General features: G+C 41.1%; 3 protein-coding genes across 4 annotated transcripts in view; 2 read left to right on the plus strand and 1 right to left on the minus strand.

The window, feature by feature from the left end:
• The window catches only part of grm1a (glutamate receptor, metabotropic 1a), a 37,008-nt gene extending 30,741 nt beyond the window's left edge, over positions 1 to 6,267 (plus strand). The window contains exon 9 of one of the 2 annotated variants that reach the window (XM_072362642.1): positions 3,839 to 6,267. In XM_072362642.1, coding sequence (XP_072218743.1) covers positions 3,839 to 4,655 — 817 coding nt within the window. In that variant the 3' untranslated portion in view covers positions 4,656 to 6,267. The remainder of the gene's footprint in view (positions 1 to 3,838) is intronic. The other variant, XM_072362643.1, reaches the window with a different exon arrangement.
• LOC140266677 (F-box only protein 30-like) overlaps positions 1 to 26,812 on the minus strand; it is a 146,611-nt gene that overhangs the window by 39,285 nt on the left and 80,514 nt on the right. The gene's annotated exons all lie outside the window — the stretch shown is intronic.
• rab32a (RAB32a, member RAS oncogene family) lies at positions 8,022 to 26,701 on the plus strand. Its single transcript, XM_072362488.1, has 3 exons — positions 8,022 to 8,438; positions 20,015 to 20,292; positions 25,519 to 26,701. The coding sequence occupies exons 1-3, from the start codon at positions 8,225 to 8,227 to the stop codon at positions 25,666 to 25,668; spliced, it is 642 nt and encodes a 213-aa protein (XP_072218589.1). The 5' UTR covers positions 8,022 to 8,224; the 3' UTR covers positions 25,669 to 26,701.

Consider the following 26,812-nt stretch of genomic DNA (forward strand, 5'->3'; position numbering starts at 1 on the left):
CTATAGCAATGTAAAGATTACTTGACTGCAGTTACTGACACTTGTGTCCTTGTGTCTCAGTGGCTCCTGTGCGGCTCCTGCCAATTCAAACTAATTTGTTCTCAGTTAGGTGACAAGTCTGATCCTCTCTCAGATTTGGGCAGTGAATTGGCTAGACTTCCCAACAGGAGTGCTAAGACAGTGTGTCCTGCAAAACAACGCTGTATTTGACCATTTTAACAAAGTTGATTGTCCAAAATGTCATGTTTTTTTTCTTTGCTTATAGTCCAACTCTCCATCAAGTTTCATGAAATTTGGCTTTTTGATAGTTTGTGTGTAATCTTCTGAATACAAAGACAAAGGGCAATGATCATATTCTGCACTTCAGTTTTCATCTCAATGAAGGACTTAATTTATTTAAATTCAGTTGTCTGAACTGATCGTCTAGCAAACTGCAATTGTTTCATATGGCTCCAAGAAACATCCCTTGATTGAGTAAATCTACCGTCCACTTTCTCAGATATCGACCAAGAGTGTTGTGCATTTTAAATCCAGTGAAAGCTGTCCCTAAAAATAATTAATTAATTAATTATAAATAAATAAATGTTTATGTTGGCATACAGAAGCTGCAGTCAGTCATATTCACTATAGAGAAGAAAAGGGGAAACTGGCAAATAAAAAAAAACACTTCTTAGCCTTCAATTGTCTACACAAGTGTGTTGGAGATTATTTCAGAGGAGCCCCAATGTATAAAAACTTGTGCACTAAATGAAAGATATATGCTGTACAATAATTCTGTCTCAGACAAAAAAGTAACACCACTGACAGCCCATGATATTCATGTCCATGATCAGTGCATGTAAACTTCTGACTTCAACGGTAAGAATTGTGTTTAAGAACTTTGAGAAGACAACTTGACTTCTTTAGCGTATCGATGCATGATGTCAGTTTAACTTTTAAGTAGCTCTTCTAATTCAAAAGGAACTGATGCACAGATTTAAATACAACCCAAATATCCAAAAAGTTGGGACGCTGTGCAAAATGCAAACAGAAACAAAGTGCAGTGATTTGAAAATCTCATGGTTCAGTGTTTTAATACAACATAGAAGACAACAAGTGTTGAAATGAGACATTTTACTATTTCATAAAAAAAAAACTCCTTTCGTATTTGATGGCAGCTAAATGTCTCCAAAAAGGTTGGACAGGACCATGTTTGCCACTGTAACATCCCATCTTGTTTTAACAACAGTCTGTATGCATCTGGGAACTGAGGAGAGCAGTTGGGAGAGGACTGCTGTCCCATTCTTGTCTGATATAGGATTTTAGCTGCTCAACAGTCCTGTGTCTTCTTTGTTTGTATTTTGCATTTCATGATGCACCAAATGTTTTCAGTTAGTAAAAAGTCTGAACTTCAGGCAGGTCAGTCCTTTGCCTCATTCTAATTTTAAATGAGCTTTGGCCCATAGAAGATGCCATAATTTGCTGGATCATGTACACAGATACACAGATAGAGCTTTAACCTGCATTTGTGGATAACATAGTGAACGATGTTCACAGACAATGATTTCTGGAAGGATTCCTGAGATCCTGCTGTCTTTTTTTTTAAAGCAGTGCCACCTGAGGACCCACATTTTTCTTTTGCCATGTTCCTTACACAGAGTCTCCAGATTCTCTGAATCTTTTGAGGATATCATGTAATGTGGATGATGTATTTCTAAACATCTTTACAATTGAATGTTACTGAACATTATTCTGAAATTACTTCACAATTTGTAGATGCAATTTTTTGTGGACAGCCGAACCTCTACCCATCTCTCCTTCTGAGATGCTGCTTCTCTAAGGTGCTCTTCTCAAACCCAATTATATTACTGGCATGTTACCAATTTGCCTAATTAGCTGCAACATCTACCTCCAGTTGTTTCTTTTTTAGTCCTACTGAAGATGAGTTCAGTTTTTTCATGAAATAGAAACATGTCTCACTTTAATCATTTGTTGTGTTTTCTATGTACAGATTGTGATTTAAACATTGTTTTCATTAGATGTGCAAGTAATTGCATTCTCTTTTTATTTACATTTGACACGTCGTCCCAACAATTTTGGAACTGGAGTTGTACAGTAAACATTGGTTCATATGTCACATCCCCCTCCCCCTGAGAAGGAAATAAGGTTGAAATTATTATACAAAACACAAGATGGGACGTTTGCTGTCATTGATTTGGAGCTAGCAGGCCATGCTAACATGTCAATGATTCTTAATGTATAGATTTCACACATCTAAATTAGTTATAAGACTTGTATATAACTTTTTTGAGATCCACAGCTGTGGCACGTGGACAGGTGACTAAAGTAAGGAGCGGGGCAGAGAATGAGAGTGATCCTAATCTGTTTAAGTGTTGTCTCTCACCCTTGCTATGCAGCCTGTCAAACACTGACCTTTAACCTTTTACACTATGAAGCAAGTGTCAAGGCTTTTAAATGTTTTGGCATGGGTGTATTCATCTTCTGTCTTGGAGAGCTGCACTGTCAACTGAGCTTATTTCATCATTCTATCCAGAAAGCGTGGACATTCAGGCTCTCAGTACTTTTACATTCGCAGTTAAGTTGAGCTACAATTATAGCTTAACTCGGCCATTTAATTAGACCACTGTCGTCACAGGAGTGAAGCAAGAGAGGGGAATCGATTTACTGACTGAATTATGTCCCACTCCAGTATGATATGTGGTGATGTGTGTAAGGGCCTTTTCTGGTTGACCTATTACATCACAGACCAAAACAGTTGGGAGTCGACAAAATTTACCCGGCAGCAAGTTAGTACCTTGTAGATCGGTGATGTGGACAAATCAAAGCTCTACACATTTCATCCTTCTTATACACTTTTTGTTTTTGTGTGTGGATGTGGATGTGCAGAGCAACTAGAACAGTGTGTGACCAATTATACGTATACATGCAGGAGTAGTTCAGCTCTCAATTGGATTATCTGAGTGTGCTAGTCCAACTTTGAGAAATTAGATTTAGTATGACTTAGTCGGACTAAAGTGTATCCCAGCATTTGAAAAGTCCAGTTTTCGTTGGACTAACACTATATTTAGATTTTTTACTAACGCCATGTAAACGTACTGACTGACGGGCCAAAAGACTAAAAAAGTCCCACAAGTAACCCTTTTTAAATAGGCTTGCACATCACTCGGGTTTTCTTAAAACAAAGACGACCTGGCTGGGTAAGGAATCAGATTAATGAAATGAATTATCACCTGCTTCTGTGATACTGAAACTCCTAACTTGTGTATGTTGTTGACACTGCAGCCCTCCACGAAGGAGACCTACCACCCTGCTGCTTTTGGTTTATCCTGACTTAACCTCATATTTAACTTTTCTCAGCATGTACACCCTCCCCTCACCGCCTCCTTAACTAATCACATTAGAGCCAGTCCGAGCTCATTCTGCACTTAACTATGTGTCGTCCTCAGGCCAGCTCAGGGACCAACAAAAATATCTTCCAAATGCATGCGTCCCATTTACACTATAAGTCAGAGGGAAGAAATTGAAATGAGCTGGATGGCTCCTAATTCTTTTAACTCAATGTCTAAAGCAGTTTGAGGATCATAATGCTGTCTGCACTACATTATGAATCACTGTTTGTGAAGCTAATAAATGTAATGCTCTTCGGGGCTCATGAGTGAACCCTTTGGCAAAGCTGTTAAATGTCAAGTCATGTAGTTAAAAAGTATTTTAACATCCATTAGAAATGTTGAAATGCTGCTGCTCTGTTGTGTAATGCTGCTGCTATGTTCATGCTGTTTTTCTGCCTTCGCCTCCTGGTTACCTGTGATTGTAACTTCAGTCTCTATCTCGTTCATAGTTCTAATGGCAAGTCTGTGTCATGGTCTGAATCAGGTCCAAGACACCCTCCGAGGGGGGGGAATGTGTGGCACAGACTGTCTGTGCATGTGAGGAAACAGGAAGCCGGCTTGAATCAGACAGCGGTCATCAGGCCCCTAACTAACACCCCCGACCCCCACAGTTGTGAGCCGTCCACTGGCAACCCTGGCACAGACCCCCATCTCTCTCAAGAACCGCCTGGCACTAAGCCTCTGTGCAACCTGGCAGAGGAAGACGACGATGGTGATGCACAGCGACCCCTCTGGACTTCAGCTTGCTCAGGACAGACACCAGAACTGGAATCTGATTTAGACGAGCCGGCTCCTTTTTTGCCCTCTAACTTGAAGGGCCCCACCATAGAGCGCCCGCAAGGAGCTGTGGTGGACACACACAGTTCCCATGTTCCTACACTGAATGATCACACTGCCAGAGAGGCAATTCCTGCCTGCGAGCCTTTGAGCTTAACACCCTCTCACCTTCCTTTGGCCCCACATGTGGGGGTGTATGAAGAGGAGGGGACTGAGGAGGAAGAACTGGACCTCTTACACAGCTATATTTACGATGCCAAGGAGGAGAGGGAGGGGGAAGACGTGGAAGGCGAGGATTTAACTCAAAACAAGCCAACTCTGGAGGATTCCCTTGCCCTGTCTCCCCCCTCTCCCTTCAGAGACTCTGTATATTCGGGGGAGTCTGTCAATGGCTCCCCCATCATCGAGTCGATGCTCGGTAGCTCTCCAAGCTCAGTCTACACCTCAAACATCCTCAGAGACTTCGCACACAGCTCCTCAACACTGTGAGAGCAAATCCCACACTGACACAGTAGCTGTCGGCGTTGCACAGACATGTTTCCACACAGTTACACAGGCGCATACACACAGATGCACACAGATAAACACAACAATATACCTTAACATTTCAAGGATTTTTCCCCAAGGGATTTTTACTTGCTTGTATGTATTACTTTTCTTGGTAAGTGGCTAAGCAAAACTTCAAGTAGAAACACACCAGGGATTATCTGTGAGGGTGTACGTATCTGAAAGGCTGCCATCGCACAAAGCCTCTCTGTAAAACTGAGCACGGTGCCAAAACTAGCCAGCTCTCGCGCCAAATTTTGATGAACAATACAAAACTGAGAATCATATTCAAAGATGTAGCTGTGTTTTTGATGGTGGCAGTGCAATTATGGGATCTGCGGGGGAAGAAACGCAACGTAAAACGCTAAGATACATCAACAAACCAAACGTTCCTTTAACACTGTACAGTGAGTGCATTTAATGCTAGTTTGGATCAGCTATGCTCCCCCCGTTGTACATTCACAGGTCTGTTCATGGGTGATGCGATCACAGCTGTATTAAAAACAACGGAGCTTTTTGATTGGTTAATTGCACCTCTACTTTTTCTCCTCAAACCTTATTGCCATGTTAATATTACAAATCAGTAAGGAAATGTCAGTACCTTGGTTGAATATTGCATTTAAGTATTGAGAGGTGTGCTTACCACAAAAATCTTTCTTAGTGGTTTAAGGTTCTGCTGAAGACTTGCGCTGTATGATATATTATATGAATATAATGTGCCAATCAAAGTTGTTTTCAACCTACATTCTTGCTTTAAGTTTTTTTTTTTTTATAAAGTAGCTGATAAAGGTAATAGCGTGACTGTAGAAGATGCCAATGTTGTTTATTCCGTTTACACTCAGTCATGGCCCTGAGAACAAGTTTTAAACACATGGGACGTGACACAAAAAATTGCTTTTGCTTTCCATGCTGTGTTGATATTTCTCACGTTTTCTGGGTTTGCTGTGTCATTGTAATGGAAACACACGGTACAAGTTGTACAAGTTCTCAAAGTTTGTAATACTGTTAAGCCATCTCTTGTTTTTCACACAGGTGGTATGTTTGTAATACTGATAAATGTTTCTATATTTAGAATGTCAGCAGAAAAAAAAGATGACTTTATACATTTGAAACTGTCCTTAAATACTCGTCAAGAAGCAGTGAGTTTGTTTTTGGTTTTTTTTGGGTAACTTTTAAGCTAACTTGAGTCAAATGTATCCTCTTAAAAACATTTGGTTGTAAACGTAACCAATGATTAGTTGCTTCTTGTAATTGGATTATATATGTTTTAGTTTTGCTTAAATCTTGCTATGAACTTAAGTAGTTTACTTGAGGTTAAGTTTCTTAGTTCTTTATCTATAAGAATGCAAATCATTTCAAAGTACAAGACTACACAGTACATACTGTAGTGCAACTGTGTTGTATTTCCAAATGTTTTTAGTCAATTATAGTGTAAGTTGTTAAATGATTTTAACCAATGTAAAATATTCAAGGTGCCACCTGTTTAATACTGTTGAATCTAGAAAGATATAGGCCTTTATGTTTTGGTTGAGCTAAACATGAACAAAGCTGTAAAATAAAAATGATTTATATTAAGAAGACTGATCACTGCCTACAGTAGCCTGAAGAACTGGGTTTGATTAGACTGAAAATAATCCAACAACATAACAAAGTTGTAAAAAATATGATGCAATGATCTGTAAATGATTTAAACCCTATTTTTTTATTTGAAATAGAATAAGACAACATGAGAGATGAGGACACTGAGAATTTAATTATTTTTTTTCCATTGGCAAAAAGGTTTGCTGTGGCGATGGCTCCCACTATCAACTCCGACAGCAAAATTTAAAGAAACAATTAAAATTTTTTTTTCTTTTCTCGGGCTAGCAAAAGCTAAAAGCTACTTAGAAGGGGCCCACCCACCACCACCAAATTGCTCGCGATCTAAAAATTTCACTGCAGTTTGAGCAAAAGCTGTATTGCAGATTTTTACACTGCATCACTTCTGCGTAAGACAGTCGTGTAATTTGTTGTCCATGTAGCAACACCGTTCACGGTCCGCTCCAAAACAGTGCAAACCTGTCTGAACGAGACCATGTGGCAACATGGACCATAAAACACGTGTTTTTTTCCCGTGTCTGATGCGAAAGGGACACGGTTTATAAATCAACAACATAGTGTTTGATGGAACGACTATGAGATTTGTGAAGTTTGAGTTTTTTAGATGGTGAAAACTTTACTCTGCTGGTGTCCCCATTGTGAGTAGCATTTAGCTTTAGCTCGTCTGTCAGGATCTGATGCTCCAAACTGAAAGCGCTGTTACTGCTGTCCACAGCAGATAAAACACTGACTACTCATGAGTACCGCACACAGCCTACTTAAAAAAAGAACAAAAGACCCTTTTAAGTGTTTGCTGAAGAGACCGCTTGCTGTAGTTTTGAAGTCACCTGAGCCGCACTGCTTCATGCAGAATGTTGGCATTGCGTTGCTGAAATAAGCAGGTCTTCTCTGAAAAAGGTGTCATGTGAATGGCACCATGGAGTATATTGCCCTAAAACCTGTACGTACTGTTTTGCTTGTATGATGCCTTCACATGTGAGGTTTCCCACTCTGATGCTGTAGTGCGCCCTCACACCATCTTAGATGTTGGTTTTTGAGCTGTGCGTTAACAACTTGGATGGCTGTTGAACTATTTGCCCAGGCAGCCTTTAACAGAGAGGTTAACTGCTCCCAATCTCCTCTATCTCTAATCCAGTAGGTTACAGTCTTACTGTGAAATCTTTCTATACCCTGTTATGTTGCTGACTTGCTGTTAATCAAATCATGATGATCCCGATTACTAACAGATGTGAGATATTTAAGCTGTTCTTTTTTTAGGAATTACACCAGCTTTCCAGTCTTTTGTTGCCCCATTCCCAAAGTGTTTTTTCATCCCTTTTAAAATGAGCATATAGTTTCAGAAAACAGTTTCACCGTTTGGCACATTGTCTTTTAAGCCTATTTTCAGCCAAACATCTGGTTTTAAGAGTTTGAAAAATATTGCATTAGCTTTATATTGAATTTTGCCACATTTTACACAGTGTCTCGAAGTCATAGGGAAGTGTATACAAGTCTACTTTTGAGGTTCAGAAGGAGGTGTATCATTGTGCCTTTGGCTGATAATTCATCAAGTCTTGTGACAGGTTATTTGACGGGGGGTTTAAAAGCGTGGGTACCTGTTTGAGTTTTGATGGGGAAAACTTGCTGTAATCGCAGCAGGAGGAGGAGGAGGAGGAGGGCACATAGTCAAGCCTACCCGACATTTCCGGGTCCTATGACTTATCAGGTGGTTTGTGTGTGGCGGCGGGAGGAGGAGGGAAGACGAGATTTAGAAAGTGGTAGACTGAGGGGGGGAAACACGCACTTTATTGTTTCGTCTATAGCTCTCTCTCAGCTTTCTATCCAGCCCAGCCGCCCTCACCTCCTCATCGCACACCTATATGAGCCACAAAGCAGAAGTAGTTTGAGTGTTCAGGAAAGCTGTCAGTCTCAGCATGGCCGGGGGTTCGGTGTCTGAGTGCAAGGAGTACTTGTTCAAAGTGCTGGTAATCGGGGAATTAGGTGTCGGCAAAACCAGCATCATCAAACGCTATGTCCACCAGCTCTTCTCGCAGCACTACAGGGCGACGATCGGGGTCGACTTTGCACTTAAAGTTATCAACTGGGACAGCAAAACGCTGGTCAGGTTACAGCTGTGGGATATTGCAGGTAAGGAGACTTTTACCCGCTTGATTTGCAGCGTCGCAGAAGTAAACCAGATGGTCTCCAAACCGGAGAGTCTCCGCTTTTGTTCGGCACAGAAAAGTAGTTTCAGGTTCACGGGCAAGAGCTCGAGTTTCGTGATTAAAACGGTTTGCGGTGTTTCACGGCCGCACGTGCACTGACTTTTAATCAGAAGTGTAGAGATTTATAGGAAGATTTAAGTATGTTCCTGTAGAATAAACCAGTTCATCATGTCTGCTCGTTCTGTTTTCCAGTTTATGATCGCAGCAGCTCATAATTGTCAATGGAATGTAGGTCACGCTGTTATTACTGACTGAGCGCCGCCCCACTGAACTCCTCGTAATGTTTCTACTTTATTTGCTGCTTTGTGGGCCTCGCTGCTCATCTTTATGCCAGGGTATAAACTCAGCGCAACGACAGAGTTGCTGCAAAAGTCCCCCGTCACTTTTGCAACGTCTCCTCCTTCCCTCATACGCCTCCAATCATTTAATGCCACTGAAGAAAACTTTTCCCCAGCGCGCAAGCCGACCTGCGCATTCCAGCAGCTCGAGCGAGCCAGCTTTGAGGAGCCGGAGCGTGGGTGAATGCACGTTTCCCACACGGAGACAGGCAGCCCTGAGCAAACTCACAGCCATCTGCCGTCTCCAGACACACAAAATATGTCACACAGCACACAGGGCAATCTGAGAGGGATGCGCCTGGAAGGACAGGTGAGTGAGGAATCAATCAATCAAGCCAAGCCAAGCTGACAGAGGCTCACCACAGACCAGTCAGCAGGTATGAGGGAGTGATGTCTGGGATGTTCCACGAGCCTCTGGCCTTTTCATGTTCGATCGGTCTTTAATACCAAAAAACCCATCTGACATTGGGACCTGTGAAGTTCTTTGGTCACATAGGCTCCGAGTGACTGTGCTGTAACTCACAGGGTTAATTTATGCTGGTTATCTTTATGTTGTGTGGAGAGCTATCATGTGTCAGGGCCTCTAAATATGTGTATGTGGTGTGTCATGGGGAAATAGGCCTTTTTCTCTAATACAATCTTGGTGTATTTGCATTATAGGTATTAAGAAATGATTTTTCACTGAGGTATGCTATTCTAATGTATTATTTTTTTCATAATACAGCAAATTACAAGTAAGCAAACATCTGATCGTCTCCAAAATAGTGCCTACAGTTAAAAAAAAAAACAAAAAAAAAACATCATATTGACATTTTGTTGTTCTAATAATCCAAATCCTAGATTAGAATTAGAAATCGCAAACCTCCTTCAAAGGTGTAAGCTATTAAACCTTTTACATAGAGACCTATGAACTGTTTGCGTTATACTGCCAAGATTTGAAGAGCTCTTTTAAGCTCCTCACAAAAAGGTGTGGCGGCTGACAAGTCATCAGGGCGTTCCATATTGCTGGTTTGTTAGGTTGTCTTGTCACAGATCAATGTAGAGGGAAGCCTTTAGCGTCAGTTTTCATGGAGCCATGTAATTTGTAGGAGCCTTTCCCAAACTTAACCCTGTAGCTTTGGTTATTAAACCTAACCAAGTTGCTTTCATTCTTAAACCCCACCTGAAAGTTGTATTATCTAAACCCAGGAAAGTACCTCTTGAAGTCTAAACTTAACCAGAGGGTGCACAAAAAAAAGAAAAAAGTAGAGACTGACTGAGAAGGAACATGAAATGAAGAAGTGAAAAACAAAACTGTCAAGAACGGATCAAAAACTTGGGTCTCATGATTCTAATTCCAGTGACGTTTTTGGTGAGTCCAAGGGGTCTTGACAATATGGCAGCATTTGATCTCATGGGGTTCAGAATGGGCCTGTTTGGGAAGGGGCTATTAACAGAATCTCAGAATTATTTGAAATGGATAATTCCACAGTTAGAAAAATCATCTAAATGTGTTGGAGGGGCTGCTCCAACGTATTCTGCCCAAGGACAAGAACATTTTCTTAAAATTTTTTATGCAAACTGATCCAAAAGAAATCTCCAACAACTTGGAATGTCTTTTTAACAGAATCCGCAGCTAATTCTTGCATGTGTTGTACGCAATTGCCTGCCAGCGGAAAAAGCCACCGCCATCATGTTCAGTGGGAAACTGTAGTTTTGTACTGTGAAGAATGTGCTTTTGACAGAAAAATCCAAACGGTTGTTGGTCACATTAATGTAGATAATTTTTTCTACAGACCAAAGGCATCTTTCCTCATGCCACCCGTGAAGCATAGTGGGGAAAATGTTATGGTTACTTAATGCTTCTGGGGTGGGGCACCATTTAAGCCATGAATTCCGCATAAGGGAGCATGAGGATACTGTGAGGCCATCTGTCCATAGCTGAAACAGTAAGTGGACTTTCTCAGCTTGATTACAATCCTGAGGACACGAACAAACCAGCAACAAATACTATTGGAATAACACAAACACTTCCTGCAACCTATGGAATTTCCTCATGGAAGGGTGGTTTAAAAAAAAAAACTGGCTCATGTTGGAGATTTTTGGGCAGTTATACAAGGTGGAGGTGGAGTAATAGTAGCTCTTACTTTTTGTAACAAGTCCATGACCTTAATTGCTGTGCTCTTTGTGGCAAACCTCAATCTAAAGTTTAGGACCTATATTAGAAGTGTTGTCATTTTAGAAATTAACGGCAAAAAGTATTCAAATTGAGGTGCTTTACAAATGACGATTGCATAATTTCTTTTGATGGTATAAAACACATTTACATTTTTTGTTTACTTCCTCAATGTATCAGGGGTTGTTGGTCAGAACATCCTAAAACAGAAGTTAGACACATCGAAGTAGCGTGTTTGATCTGACACTCGCTGCAAAGTCAATCATAAAATAAGCTGAGAGTCTTTAGAACCTAGGACCAGACAAACTTGGTCATAATTTCCATTGAAAGGTTATCTCAGCTGTTAGCACGGGTCTGTCTGACAGTGTTTCTAAAGCATGTCTACAGACGTAGTTTTTGTGTAACCTCGTAGCTTTGATTAGTTTTAGGAGTTGGCGGTTGTACACATCCTGAGCTAGAATTATGACCTTTTTGTTAGTTCGAATAAAAACTGAGCTTTGTGTTTTACAATTTATTGTTCAGTTTAAAATGCTGGCTGTTCTGTCGCTGCCAAAGGCTATTACCTTGAAATGCCATGACTAAGCCACAAGATAAAGATGGACATCAATGGATAAACTGCGCTTTGTAGAAGCATTTTTTTTTTTTAAAAAGCACACTTTTCTCAAGCCTTTGTGATGGTGCAGCTTTACCACGTGCAAGTGATTAAGCTGTGCCTCAGAATACAGAGAGTTTCTAGTACATTCCGTTTAAGTCGTCTTCGCCAAATGGGGCTGTTATAGTTCCTAAACTCGCTCTGTGAGACGCGACTCTATCCTGTTAAACAGTTAAATGCTGTTGGGTTACGGCTACTTTGTGCTGACTTCAGATTTTAGGAAGTGTGATGCATCCCATGGAGAGTTTCTGGTCTACAGACTTTCTTTTCGCCAACTACTTGCAGAGCTTCACTGGCAGAACCACAGCATCACACTTTGGGAGGGAAAAAAAAGTATTGTTTTCAGACAGTTTATAAAATCTCAGACTTCTTCTCTTTATTTATTTTGCTATGCTCTGGAAAGGAAAACATGTCCTGCCCCACAGATATGTTCTATTCTATCCTCTCCCTCAATCAGCCAAACCTCATATGCTGAGACAGATCAGGACAGATGGTTGGAAGACTGCTGTTTTTATATTTATTCCGTTGCTCACAGCAGTGACAGAAATGGGTGTTTGAACATTTGGGTGTTGGGGAGGTCGTCACAACAACTTGTGCGTCTGTCAAAGACTGATTGGCTGTCACTCAGGCCCTGGCAGCAAGCTCAGTGTGCAGGGGCATCTGTGACTTAGTGCCAGGGAGGGCCGTCTGCCTGTCACCGCCAGACAACACTTGATCAGTTGATCTGTGAGGGTAAATAAAACACAGACACGCACAACTTCCGGATAGCCTGAAATCATTCATCGATACAAGGGAGCACTAGCCCATATTGGGGGAAGAGAGTATTGTCTGCTGGCATGTGCTCGGACCAGAGCATTTAACATGAGATGACACAGATGCTGATCTAATTTATTCACACCTACGCAAAAGCTCGTGCCCTCGGGCACTCTGAGGATAAAATAAGTAACATAATGTGGGTGTAAGAGTGAAAGCTCTAGGTATGTTTGCCAAGTCATTAAGGCCATTAATGAGTGGCCTTTAAGCCCTTTGATCATGCTGAAAAAAAAGGGAAGGATTATCATCTTGGCAACTCTAAGAACAATCTCAAAGTTACGTAGTCTTTTACCAACCTTAGTCGTGATTACAGTCTGTGTGGGAATGATAGTAATCAGAGGCTTGTGGAAGATGGAGGAAGTCAGTGGGAAGCTTTTTGGTTTCCCTCCCCTTTTCACCCAGAATTGCTACTCTCGTGGAGTTTTCTAAGCATGTGGACAGGATGATTATCACCATGGCGAAGAGTAAAGGAAGCCTGCATCTTTCAGGATCAAAACGGCTCAGGTCACCCTTGAAGAACTCTTTGGATTCGGCAACAAGTTTTCTATTTTATGACCCTTCCTGATCCCTGAGGCATTGGCGTGTGTACTGCCAGCCTTCTCGTCACCTTATCTGACTTGACCCTTTGATCTTACCATGAAAGTGTCCTGTGCAGAGGGCAGGTCGCCACACTGTACTTTACCGGTGTATTTAGGAAGGATACAAACTCGTATTTCATGGCAGTACGCATAATATTGCATATTTATTTCGGTGTCATTATTTGCTCCTTGTGAGCTGGTTGCCTTAAACACCACCCTGAGGTCTTTGCTGGCCTTCAGGGCAAAGACATTTACACCGCTTTGCATTCTGGATTACTGTTATCAAAGTGTCTACATTAACAGCTCTGTCGCTATTAACCTCTTTAAATCTGTTCCTAAGATCATTGTCTTGTCAAAGACCAAGATCTTGGAAAACTTTGGCCTGTTTCTGTTGTCTGGTAAGGGTGCTTAGCATGCCATAGTACATTTGGCTTTAGGTCTTCAAGGCAGGGTCTTTCGATGTTTGATCTAGTTGCTGGTTGTTTAATCTTTTTCTTGGGCATATCGTTCACACCACGCAGGAATGCATTCGGCTATAAAGACGTTGTCGACCACGGATTCGTTTGGTACATGGATTGTGCATTAGCCTCTTCAGTGGAGAGACAGCATTGCCATAGTTGACCATTGCAGCTACACCTCATCGGGCATCTAAGTCTTACAGGAAAGAGATCAGCTCCTCAGCCATATTGGGAGGATGTATGACGGGATTTCCTTCACACTGGCGGCTCTCATTAGAGAAGCAATTTTTAATCTGAACTGGAACGCTGACTTGATAAACATCTCGGTGTCTGAAAGCTGCGGTTTTCCAACACAGTTCCAATGTCTCTGTGGTTTTCTAAGCCAGCTGTGATCATAGACCCAAGAGCTCGTGAGATAAATGCAAGCTGTGTTTTAAAAATGTTGAAAGAGGAAATGCGAGAAACATTGAAAAAAAACTTATGAAGTAGATCTTTATTTTTTTCCAATATTTTCATTTCAGATCGTCCCTTGGAGGGGGAAAAAAAAGCGATAGCAAGATGTTCATTTTTTCTTCTTCTTTTTTTTTTTTTTTTTTTGTACTCAGCAGTTGGTTATTTTGTCTGAAAATTTGCCTGCAAACAGAAGAAGGAAACCCAATATATTCCCTGCAGTAAGGGGCTAATGTAGCATTTACATCCAGTTAGAATATTTTTAAAACGGTCACGGATACATTTTTTCTTTTTTTTCTTTTTGGCGGTTGACTAATTGATTTACATCTAATTGTTTGTGCTCTACTTGGGAGCCAGAGAGTGATACCAAATCACTGCATTTGTTATTAGTTTTTTTTTTATGCCACTGTATGATAGATTTGGCATTGAGGCAATTTCAAGCTGACAATTTGAAGAATTTGGAATCTCATTTGTTTCTATGGGCAAACAAAACTTGTTGTCAATGTATATTAAAAGAAGATTTGTGGAATAATGTGGCCATGAACCATTAATCTCGTGGAATTGTAAAATCTATTGCTTTTACGTCTTACTGTTTCCTGTCACACAGTTTGTCCTTTCACTGTTCCTTCTGCTCCTTTTCTCGCTGATCGGACTCGGGCTTTTGCCCTCGCTCTCAGCCTTGAGGTTGCAGTTATCTTTCTTGTGTTTGCTCTGCATGACTTCTTGTGCACAGCTGAGTGACTGAAGCCTCCCAACTCAAGCCCCTCACGTGGTCGGCCTTTGTCATTCATTGGTTTATGAGTCACAGCTCAGAACTGCAGATGTTTTTCATTCAGAAAAGTACAAAATCTAAATTTGACTTAAAAAATACAGCAACCGTTAGAGAGCTCAACCTGCTGCAGGAACCCACTAATGTTATCCGCTGAGTGGAAGGAGCCATGTGAAGAAAAACAGGCTGTGAAGAAAATAGTGTTGGCAGCATAAACCCAATGCCAAAACTAGTTGTTTCCATATAGGTTGAATTAAATAATTCAACGATCAGTCATTGAATTATCCATGTTGATAGAGCATTGCTGCGGTCTTTCCACCTGTACAAATGGAGGTGAAGAAACGACTCCATGCTTGTTTTGGATTGTTTAACTCTGATACTGTTGTCATTTTGGAATCTCGTTCCTCCACCGTTGTGCCAGCGCTTAATGTTGAGCGGCCACCACCGACCTTTGACTTGGGGGGTGACGGAAAATGAGTTTAATACCACTCTGAGGTCAGGGATTTTCCCTCGATTCAGAGTGTGTTCAGTGCTAAAGTAATCTGTCACTTCTCACATGCTGCTTGGAGGAATTTGAACGTGCCAGTCATGTGTTCTTCAGTCTCTCCTTGGGAAGTTTTGCTGAACACCATCTTGAAGACAGGGCCATGCATTGTCTTCATTTTTGTGTTGGTGGGTGGGGGAGGGATGTGGTGGGTGGGGTGGGGTGGGGGTCACAGCCTGTTGCCTCCTAACAGATGGAGACTGCTGCTGTTGCTGCTGTAATGTCTAGCTTGGACAGTTTCTATGGTAACCCACCCACAGGAGTATCTACGACCATAGAGGAGACTGGGGTTGCTAGGTCTGTGGATAATGAAGAGACTTTGCTTTTTCTGTTTCTCCCACACAGCAAACAGAGATGATACAGTGGCTGCAACTAAACAGTTTCATCAAGTAGTTCTGCAAGTGACTGAAATCTTCGTTACCGGGGTGCCTCATTGTGGTCATGCACCAGTATTTATAAGCTGGGTAAACTGAACTGAAATATCCCCTCTTTTTAAAGCCCTTGAAATTCCGTCTTTATGGCTGGATTCAGACGTATACGTCTCTTTAGTTCGCACATAGTTGCCTCGTGTCATGCGTTTGACGCAGCAACACACGTCTTTGTTCTTTTCCTGCAGTCTCATGCTCCTCACTGGCATTCGCTGAGTAAATACCCAATTGTTAATGCAGCTCAGCCCATGCCTGTGTTTCCTGCTGATTGGGTTAGCAGCATATGACACTCATTAATGCTTTCGGTCTTCTTTTATTTGTCTCTTATGTAGATAAAACAAACCTTCTTTGTGTGCACTTTTCTTTTGCGGGATGGTAACGGCATACTGCTGGTTATAAAAGCGATAAAACAAGGAAGGAAAAAAAAACAAACGGAAATGATGAATACCATTAAAGTATTTGCCAGCCAAGTGTATTTGCCATTCTGTGAGTGGCAGGGATTGCAACATCAATAGAGCTGAGTTTCCCTTAAAAGTCTGACTTTTGAGCTGCCCTGCTGCTTTAAAGCCAGCTTTTTGCCTGATTAAAACAACACGGGGGCAAGATGTGAAGACTTGACTTAACATGGTCGACAGAACTTTTAAAAATAAAACAAAGAACTGACAAATCAAACTAAAGCACTTCATGTTTGGCAGGTCATTCTAACAGCATATATGTACAAAAAGGGAAGTAGAGCTGAACAATAAGTTGATTGACTGCAAGCTTTCCAAAGATTTACTGGGTCCAGTTTGTTTTTCTTTTTCTTTTTAAACCTCCAGATTTGTTTGACAGTAAGAAAAGGAAATCAATATTAACACAAAGCTCTAAAGTTTACGCCAAACAATCGGTCAGTTATAAGCACTCATTCTGCCAACTTGGGTAGCGGATCAGATGCGCCGTTTTTCGGAAATTATTTCGGCAAAATGATTCTAAGAATTTAAATATGACTGTGACGCTACTAAAGGTCTGTTATCATGGGATTCCCCATCGTTCACTGCTTATGAATAAATGTAAGGTAAACCACAGTGCCTCATTAACCTATGCGACTGTCAGGTATAGGTGTATGATTATCAGTCATTACGTTTTTTTTTTTTTTTTTTTTGTCCAGCTAATTCTGTCCCATGAGAAGTGACATAGGAGTATGCGTTTTCATTATTTTCTATCTATTTATTTAAATTCTTTCTGACTTATCCAACTGGCAGTAAGGTGTGTATGTCTCCGATAGTCAGAAGTTGATTATGAAGTCCTCTGATGTCCTCTTCTGTATTCATGAAAGCTCCCAGAATAAATGAACCACAAGGCCTGTTCTTGCATAAATTGGTGTCTTTTTTTTTAAAAACGGGAATGGGGAGGGGAGCATGATAAGAAATTAGTGACACTGACTGCAGTGCACTCAACACACAGTGGGATACATTTTAGACAAAACCGTTTGCTCAGGACAATCTTTGACTCTGGAAGTCTTTGCCCTTCTTGCTGTGCTGATTGCTCACATTACTACTTCTTTCATTTTACTGGGGAAAAAACCCCAAACGTACATTCTTTAGCAGATTTTCCCCTCTCAACTAACGGTGCTGAAAATATCTGGGGGGGGGGGCTCTCTATTCTCGCAGAATTATTGAGCTCGACTTGGAGAGTCGCTGAAGGAGAAGTGACTTGAAAGCGATGAGGTCCTTATCTCTGTATATATTCTGCCCTGGCCTGCAGTCTTCAGGGCGTATGAGCTGTAAAAGGCCTGGAAATTAAAGCCTTATTTCAGTCCATCGGCTCTTTATCCCACTGTGTCGTGTCTCTGGTGAATTCACCTGGGGTTATATCAGCTAAAATTAGACTCTCAATTATGAGCAATTAGCGGCAGGCCTGTGGGCCCCACCGTGTATTCACTCTCTGGCTCACACCCGCACTGCGCCACGCCACTCCAGTTCCTTGTGTGGTTGGGTAAGCGCCTGCGATAATGTGAAAGTATGCACTTCCTCAATCTTTATCTTTGTTCATTTTGCGTCAGAGCTGTAGTAAAAGCTGTTGGCTGCCTAATACACTGTACAATTACACTTGTCCTGTTAGGCTTTCTTAAATTGGAGCAGTGTAGCATGAATATGCGCTAAATCCATCACATGCTACCTCAAGTCATTGGAAGCCTGCTGTAATTGCATGGACTTAATCTAATCACTGCTGTGTGGCAGAAGTAAAGGCAAGAAATGCATAAGAAATGTGTTGCCATGCTGCAAATCAAAACACAGGACTGTAATCTGCTGTCTTAAGATCAGCAGGGTGCTGTTTTAGGCGAGGGCTCTAATCGGAGCGCTGAAATATATCTACATTATATTTCAGCTTTCTCTATGTTTATTAACAGAACTCTTTCGCTATGCTCTTGTGTGGATATACTGTGAATGCACCTTTTGTTGTGGACCCTGAGTCTTTGTACTCGTATTGGCACACAGCACCTTTTAAAACAGGAAACGTGTTTGGAAGCTCACGCAAGATTGTTTTTGCTGGAGACACGATTTTTATGTGAAAAGCCTCCACACTGCCAGATGACACTGTAACATTTGTTGTTACATTGGGCCTCAACTTCTAACCCCTCAATGCAGGACCACAAACAAATATATCTCCGTGGTCATCTTTTATCTGAAACAGCCCAAAGCCACACACAGCTTTCCTGGCTTTAGTGGAAGCTCGTTAATGTGACTTTATTTTTTTTGCCTGTTATTTAGTTGTACAGTGCAACCGTGGAGGAGGGCCAGCTGCCTGTAGTGTCCATGCAAGGCATGCATAGAGCATTTAAAAGGATTCTGTTCTGCTTTAATTTCTGATTAATGCAACCAGTCCTGTGAAGAGATCCAAACCAGCAATGATCTGTTCCCTCAACCATCCAAATTCTGAAACGTTTCCTCATCGCAATGAACATGGGCTGCAGAATTCCATCCTTAAAAAAACTGAAAAACAGGAGACCCACCGCAGTTCTAAACTTTAAAACTGAAAATATTCACTGTTGATCTGATGTCAGAGATTTCTATCTTCAGTGGAAAAGCCTATATGCGGCTAAAAAAAAAAAACAGAGCGCAGTTCGAAGTCACTGAGAGACACACACTAAGATCTTTGCTTGATTTGAAGCTGTTCTGACAGTAGAACTATGGCTCATCATCAGCCAAGTCCTTTAAATAAGGGATATGTTTTCATTCTTTCAAAAAACCCCAAAAGCTGAGAATAATTCCAAGGGGTAAAACTTGGGTGCCCCACCACTCAAGACTAAAACATTTGCTGAAGAAGTCAGTTAAGTGGTCTGAGGTAGGTGTCAAAGCTGGTTTGGATGAGATGAGAATGCTTGAAAATGTGATGTCAGTCAAGTGTGGCCTTTGTTTTAAAAGAGCTCAACATTAGCTGCTGATCACAGATTCAGTTCCCCCCCTGAACTCCTCAGTTCAGTTACTTGCTCTGTACGCCTCACTGAACACCTACAGTGAAATTAAATGTGGGCAAAGTGCTGTTCCTGAAATTGTTTTCTCACCTCTAAAGTGTATTTCCTCATTAAAGTTCCACTTTAAATTTGCCAGATTAAGCATGGGAAGTCCCAATGAAGAAGAATTACCGTAGTTCTGCTCCTTGTCATCGAATGATATTTACTTAAATCATCTCCCATTTTCTGGTGGTTTCTTAAGAAAATCCTATTAAAATGCTCTTCATAATAGGCTGATTTAGTGCACCGGTGTTTATTAAAACAATGAGGCCGGGATTCTTGTCACTGGCGCCTTGGCCTCGGGGAAACTATGTAACTGAGGAAAGTATGACGGTTAATCATAAAGTGAGCCACTTGTGTTCCGGAGCAGATCCTACCAAACTGATTGTGACACACCATATAGCATCTGTAATTCCCTTTGATTGGCTTTTTATGAAACGGCTCACATTTTCACAGAGCTGCTGCAGAGAAGGGTCTTATTATAGTGACAGATTACTTCTACCACTCATTTTGTACAGATTAGGCCTGTGGCAAATGAAGGGTAAATTTTTTTTTCTTTATTTTCTGTAGAATCATTGTGCAGTTCTCATTGACTTGTGGCAAAGAATGGAGAAAGGAATGCGACTTCAAAGCCTAATGTTTAAACGTTTAGTTTTAGTCATAAGACACTGTCTGGTTCAAATATGTAAGCCCGTCTGCTTCAGCTGGATTCAGTACAGCCACATGATTAAAAACCTTACGCAAACCGTGACCTGTATCTCTCATCTAGCTTTTAGCTGCATGGTGACGTCGTCCATTAAATTCCTTTTTCATCCCTCCAGGCCAGGAGCGATTTGGGAACATGACGCGGGTGTACTACAAAGAAGCTGTCGGGGCATTTGTTGTGTTCGATGTGACGCGAGGCGCCACGTTTGAAGCTGTGTCGAAGTGGAAGCATGACCTGGACAGTAAGGTGAAGCTGGCTAATGGCAACCCCATCCCTTCAGTGCTGCTTGCCAATAAATGTGACCAGAAGAAAGAGAGCTCGAACAACACGGTGCTCATGGACAATTTCTGCAAAGAAACTGGCTTCCTGGGCTGGTTTGAAACTTCAGCCAAGGTGAGGATTGGGCACTTAAACACACACGTTGTACAAAATTGTACATTCTATGTAAAGTATTAGCTTTTAACATGATGTTGGACAAGAAAGCAACTCATTCTCTTTGAAAGAGTGTCTGTTAATTCACGCCATTTTATCCAGAACTACCCTCGTTGGCAAATTGGTTGTAACCAAAAAGGACTATATTCCAGCTCTGGGTCTGCAGGTAACTCTAAAGCTGATGGTGTCAAAATGTGTGTGGCTGCTTTGGGACAATCATTGAATAAATTTGACCTGTATGGGAGGCATGCCAGGAGAAAGCCATGGCTCCCAAAATAAGAGTATAACAGTTTGCCAATGAACATATGGAGGAGGACCTTGTATCAGCTCTGAAGCAGGGGGTGAAATATTGTGGTTTTGGGGTTGCTTTGCTGCTTCAAGGTGTGGGAGACTTACAGTCATTGATTTAAGTACTGTCAGATCAATGAAAGTATGCAACATCTCATTTTAACTATTTATATTTAGGGAAATGACTTGAAATTAACAGGGAATATAAGAAAAGCCTTTCATAACATGTAACTGAAGGACTTTTACATGGAAAAGTGGCCCAAAAAGTAAATAATTATGCAAAAAAATCAAAGGAAGATTTAAGTATAAAGCTTATATTTGTTTGTACTTCATTCTCATTCCATTTTTCCCTCTATTTTATGACTAATACATTTATATGTATTTTTTTAAACAAGACTACATCAATGTGAAATCACCAATTTTAGTCACTAATGTTGTTATATTTTTTTATATCATGAAGCTAAGATGTTTAGTTTAATTTGTGTCATCCTCAGACGTGATTAGTGCTGGACTCCAGTCTTATTTTACACATGAATGAGACTTGTGTTTGCAACAAATCAGTTGTGGTAAGAGCTTTTCAAATGCCCATTTGGCCTACTGAGAATAAAAGGAGTCTTTTGACATGTTGCCGTTTTACTGAATGGCTTATTCACTTCCCCTTGCCGACGAGAAAATACTCTGAAGTTTTCCGGCAGGGAAGCCCAGCCCCCTTCTGCATGGTGCAATCCAACCCTGGTTATTGTGAAACAGATGTTGTCATGGTTTTGTCAGACAACTTCGCAGCATTTAATGTGTGATCAAAAAGTTGGTGTTAAGCGTGGAGGCTTGGACTTCATTAAAAGCCACTATGAGAAAAAAGCTGGAGTGGGAGCTCCAGTGTTGAGTCTGTTTGCTAAACATTATCAAATATGCTGAATTAGTCCTGAAATCTTTAGAAATGCTACAGCTGGTGTTTGGTGTTTATGTCACGCATGGACAACCTTGTGTGAAGTATCTGTTTGACAGCTGGATTGGTGTGGTATCACATGACGCTGCTTGATGTTGGTTCATGGTGTCACAAGTTTGGCGTTACTGTTTCAGTGCGTTTACGCTGCCTCTCACTTCCACAAAGTTTGACTTTAGAGATCGATTTTGCCTATATTAGGTCCATAAATCAAAGTAAGGAAGCCTTTACTATTTTAGATTTAGTTGGCTCAAGTAAAAGTAAATGACGGTGCAGTAAATCAAGAGTAAACTGTGCTGTTTTGGTTAGTTATTGATGAAAAAAACTGTACATATTTTGTTTGTATATTTAAACGCCAAATTAAATTCTAATCATAGTGCTGATGAAAACTTTTTCTCCAGGTTAAATACATTTTGGTTATTATAATTTTTACTGTAGCTGCCATCATTTTAAAATACCAGGAGGAATGGAATCACCGCCAGGCTTCCTAGATCTAGCTAGCCAGAAAAACCTAGTAGTCTGGAATGAGGGCCAAGGTCAGTCAGGTTATCAACAAATCAATAGTAGCTGAGAATGAGAGCCAGAGTTGGTTTGTGGATTTGAAATAACCTGACTGAAGGGCAACCATCAGTGCAACACTCCACCAATCAGGCCTCTTTGACAGAGTGGACAGACTAAAGTCATTCCAGGCAGTAAGGCACATGACTATCAGCTGGGAATTTGCTGAAAGACAATTAACTCTCAGATGATGGGAAGCGAAACACTCTGATCTGATAAAACAAAGATTGGACCACAAAGGTTTGCTACCAAAGTTACTTCAACCTAGTACAACATTGAAGGTCTAAATTCTTACGCAAGGCCGATGGGATCTTGTTCAAAAGTAATAGCAAGTAAGACCCAGCGATGAGCAGAGGAAGAGGGAGCTGAGCCGGAAGGTGAGGTGAGAAGCTCAAGCTTCTGGAGGAGACTCTGAGTACAGCCTCCGCTCCTTTGCATCAAAAGGAGTTAGCTGACGTGGTTCGGGCATCTGATTAAGATGCCTCCTGGTGACATTCCTTTGGAAGTTTTTGAGCACATCCAACTGGAATCAAAGCCCCAGGGCAGACCCAGAGCACGCAGTACCTGGGAAGGCTCTGGGATAGGAGCTGGAGAAGGTTGCTGGGGAAAGTAAAATCTGAACCTGTTGCCCCAGTAACCTGACCTCGGATAAGCAGAGGAAAATGGATGGATGGATAGATGCTTATGTAAATGAGATAAACAAAATCAACAAATTGATGAATCACTTCAAAAACTAATCTTGGTTTTGCTGTTGGGGAGTACACTACTGAGAAGAAGAATTATTGAATCTGTTAACGATACCAACATTTTAAAAAGTTGTAAAGGTTCCCCTCTTTTTCACCAAAACTTCTCCACAGCTCAAGGCATCAGCCCCAGTGCCCCTGTGAGACGTGCTGTGGTGTTTGTCACCAAGCCGTCAGTACCAGATCCTTTTGAGTCCAGTAAATTGTGAGGTGATGCTTCTGTGGATCAGCTTTGTTAGTCCAGAACATTTCACAGATGCTTGTTTGAACTCAGATCTGGAGAATTTGAAGGCCAAGTCAGCGCCTCAAACTGGTGCTCCTCGAACGGTTTCTGAACTGTTGAAAGATTGCAGCAGTGTTAAGTTGGTCTCTGTCTGAAATAAGATGTCAGGAGCCAAGGTTTTCCAGCAGAACATAGCCCAAAGTCTGATTGTCCAATGCTGATATTGTAAAGCATCAGCAGGTAACTATGTAAGAGCATCAAAGGCTGCATGTCCCATATGTGTTGAATTATTGGAAAACTATAATTACCATATGTGTTTTGAACATCAGCATGTTAGATTTTTATGTTCTTAATTGTAAGATTACGGGGAAAGTCCCCACCCATATTTTCATCACCTACTTTCCTCGTCACAGTTGTCTTTTTCTTCTTTTTTCACGCATGCGTATATTTTACCCCATAACCGTCTACTGTTACTTTGTCCAATTTAGAGAATGCTTTTATTTGTTTGGAATGAGTTGACTTGATTATCTAATTCTGAAAAACTCCTGGAGTCCTGGAGCTCCTGGGTCCTGGAGCTGTGTCATGTGAAGTGTGTGTGGGTGAGTGTGTGATGAGTGCAGAGCAATTTCCTCTCTGTGAGTGCAATAAAGTGCTGCTATGTGTGCCTGTCACGCTAGTGTGGAATTTAACCCACAACAGCCACTGCTGGGACTTCTCTTAAGGAGCAGCAAACATTCTGTTTTGAGCTACAAGGAAAATTGTGTTTTTGACACCATAAAGGGGAGTAATGCACAGCCGTAGTACAGCATCAGTGTGGTGGTGAGACATGACACGTAGCCATTCCCCCCCCCCTAATCAGCCTGTGTTAAGATGTAGTTATTAACAGTAAAGGTACTCTGGCTGTGATTACTTCACACCCTCCTGAATAATGGGCCAGACGAGACTCATAATCACTCAAGTATTCAAATGCATCAGCATGTAATCAGGAAAAATACTTTGAATACAAGGGCGACTTCCGTAATTTATGGAGTGCAATACATTACTTCTAACTAGATTAATAATTACTACTTTCTAACATAATACACAATTTTAGTTCCACCGGCAGCATATTTCTTTCACAGCTCACAGTGTCTCTAAATTCTTGCTTATTTTGTCTCTGTTTGCTCTGTGATGGTCGGGCGAACAGTCCAGGGTGCACACCACCTCTCGCCCAGTGACGGCTGGGATAGGCTTCAGCTAAGATGGAATTCGTATTGATGCTCTTCAGTCTCTGTCACAGACTTTTTGACATATACTAATTCACTGATTAGTTAAAAATGTCAGGAACTGAGGGCGGTGGATAGCTCAACTGGTTGAGCAGTCATCCCATGTGCAGAGGCTGCCGGCTCGGGCCCTTTGCTGCAAGTCATTCCCACTCTCTTCCCTGATTTCATGTCAAACCTTTTGACCACTGGTGCCAAAATAAAATCCTTTTTATTGGGAAAAAAAAATAAAATACCTTTTTATTGTTACATAACTTAAATGCATAAAAGATTTCTGCACCGCTGGAATTCCTGCTGTGTCTCCTGTTTCCTGTTTTTCTGTCCAGCCCCTGCACATTTTGCCTTTGGACTGCAGTAACACAGGCCAGACATGAGATGGGCAAAACGTGAAAATGTTTCAACAGCTCTGACTTCAGTTGCAAGCTCCCAAAAACAACTGAAGTTATCACCTGTTTGAGAGCATCAGTCTTTGTCTTGCATTCTTGTTTCTCAAAACTCACGCCACCTCAGGTTTCATCCAGCAGATTGTTTTCTGGTCTGCTCCAAAGAACCTATTCTGTAGATTCCCCCCCAGAATTCATTCTTACCTTATAGGATGGATTGAGCCTCGGTGAAGCCCCTTTTGGGTTGCGGACAACCATTTTTAAGTCTTGAGTTTGGAATTTTTCCGGTTACCATCGTTGCTTTTTAAAAATGGATCTGATGAACAAGGGCTTGAACAGGCTGAAGACACAAAATTAAAAGACGTGGTTCTGCTCCAAAGCATGTCCTGCTTTATAAACCAGTTTGCTATATATAAGCATCAATGACCATGAAAATGAAGTGTCTGTCATTTTCAATTTCAGTCATGGAGACTTTTTGCATCAATCGTATACCCATCTCATTGGGTCCTACAGGGGCAGTACATGTAGCTGGAACATGCACAGAGGTACAAAAGCTTCAACAACTTTATTCAGTGGAAAGCAACATTTTTGGTTTCTCTTCAGTCTGATGTAATGCAACTTTTGGCTGCATTGCAAAAAGCTGTCTTGGCTGGCCACAGACATCTTTGATTATCTGGAGTGTACAAAGTGGACTTCCAAAGAAGCACTGGAGCTCTCAGCTGCTTTTAATACGCTTCTCATCACCCCTCTGACATAACGGTTTTGTGTTGTTGTTTTTTTTCAATAGGACAACATCAACGTGGACGAGGCAGCACGTTTCCTGGTAGAGAATATTTTGGCTAACGACAAAGGTTTGCCGTATGAGGAGAGCAATGGAGACCGGATCAAACTGGACCAGGAGACTGTGGCTGCTGAGAGCAAACCAGGCTGCTGCTAACACTCAATCCACTCACATTAGCCATCCGCCACCCTTTGGCAGGGTCCTGTGAGTTCACCCAGCCTGTGGCTTTGGCTTTCTGTTGTACCCTCGAAGAGGAATAAGATTTTTTTTTTTTTTTTTTTTTCTTTGGGGGGAGGGGTCTTGAAGCGCCAGGAACTTCTCTCTGCACTGATGCCCATTTGGCCTAAACATCCAAGCTCCTCATTACCCACCATTGTTTGTGATATTGCCCTTCTTTTTTTTTTTTCATTGCACTTATTGTGCTGTTTCAGGATCTTTTTGTCTTTGTTCCTTCATATGGACTTTAGGTTATGCTGCTCTTCCCATTATTATCCTTACAACCTCTTAAATTCTGGATTACACCACAGCTTAGATTGGTCCAAACCTATGACAAAGTTGACAAATGAAAGCTCAAAAACAATCCGTTGCCTTCTGATTGTCATTTTAGTGTATTTTCTTTTAGTATCATTCCATAGTGTCTTCCAACTGTAATCTGTTAAACAAGATATTTTATTGTGTTTCTGAAGGTTACCGTGTTTTCAGGTTAATTTCACAGCAGCCATGTTTACCCTCAGCTGTTCTCATATTAGACTACTGTTGGGCATCGGTCAAACATTGTCAAACTTTTTATCATATATGAAATTGCTGTTAATATTTTCCATCTTTATTCCTTATTTCCTGTATTTTACAGTTCAGATGGATAATACAATATATCATCGAAAGGAAAAAATAATAGATAAATAGGAAAGAACCTCCTGATGGTACTATATGAGACACTGACAAACCTTTGTTGTAATTACACTGGTATGATCATTTAAATCGGCAGTATGTGCTTTTAAAATGTTTTGCATCAAGCATTGTATAACTGGTGTGGTGTTACAACAGAGCTGGGAGGAAGACTACACTCTTTTGTACATTGGAATGGTAATCTGTTAAAGAGTTGATTAAATATAAAGACCGTTTTAAACATGTTTACATGTGAAAATACTTTAAATCTTCAAGACCAAAACAGAATAAACATTTTAACAGATTTCTGTTGTCTACCTGTGATTACACTGTCTCTCCGGTTATTGTTTATTTAACCAATTGCGGGCCTATGCTCCTTTACAGTTAGCTTATGAATGTATATGTTGATAGGCAT

This window comes from Leuresthes tenuis, unplaced genomic scaffold, assembly GCF_036924035.1.
Source record: "Leuresthes tenuis unplaced genomic scaffold, fLeuTen1.0.hap1 SCAF_13, whole genome shotgun sequence".
NCBI lineage: Eukaryota > Metazoa > Chordata > Actinopteri > Atheriniformes > Atherinopsidae > Leuresthes > Leuresthes tenuis.

Coding starts and splice junctions, on each gene's coding strand:
- rab32a (XM_072362488.1), top strand. CDS start 8,225: ATGGCCGGGGGTTCGGTGTCTGAGTGCAAGGAGTACTTGTTCAAAGTG. Junction 8,439..20,014: donor ACAGCTGTGGGATATTGCAG/GTAAGGAGACTT, acceptor TCATCCCTCCAG/GCCAGGAGCGATTTGGGAAC. Junction 20,293..25,518: donor GGTTTGAAACTTCAGCCAAG/GTGAGGATTGGG, acceptor TTTTTTCAATAG/GACAACATCAACGTGGACGA.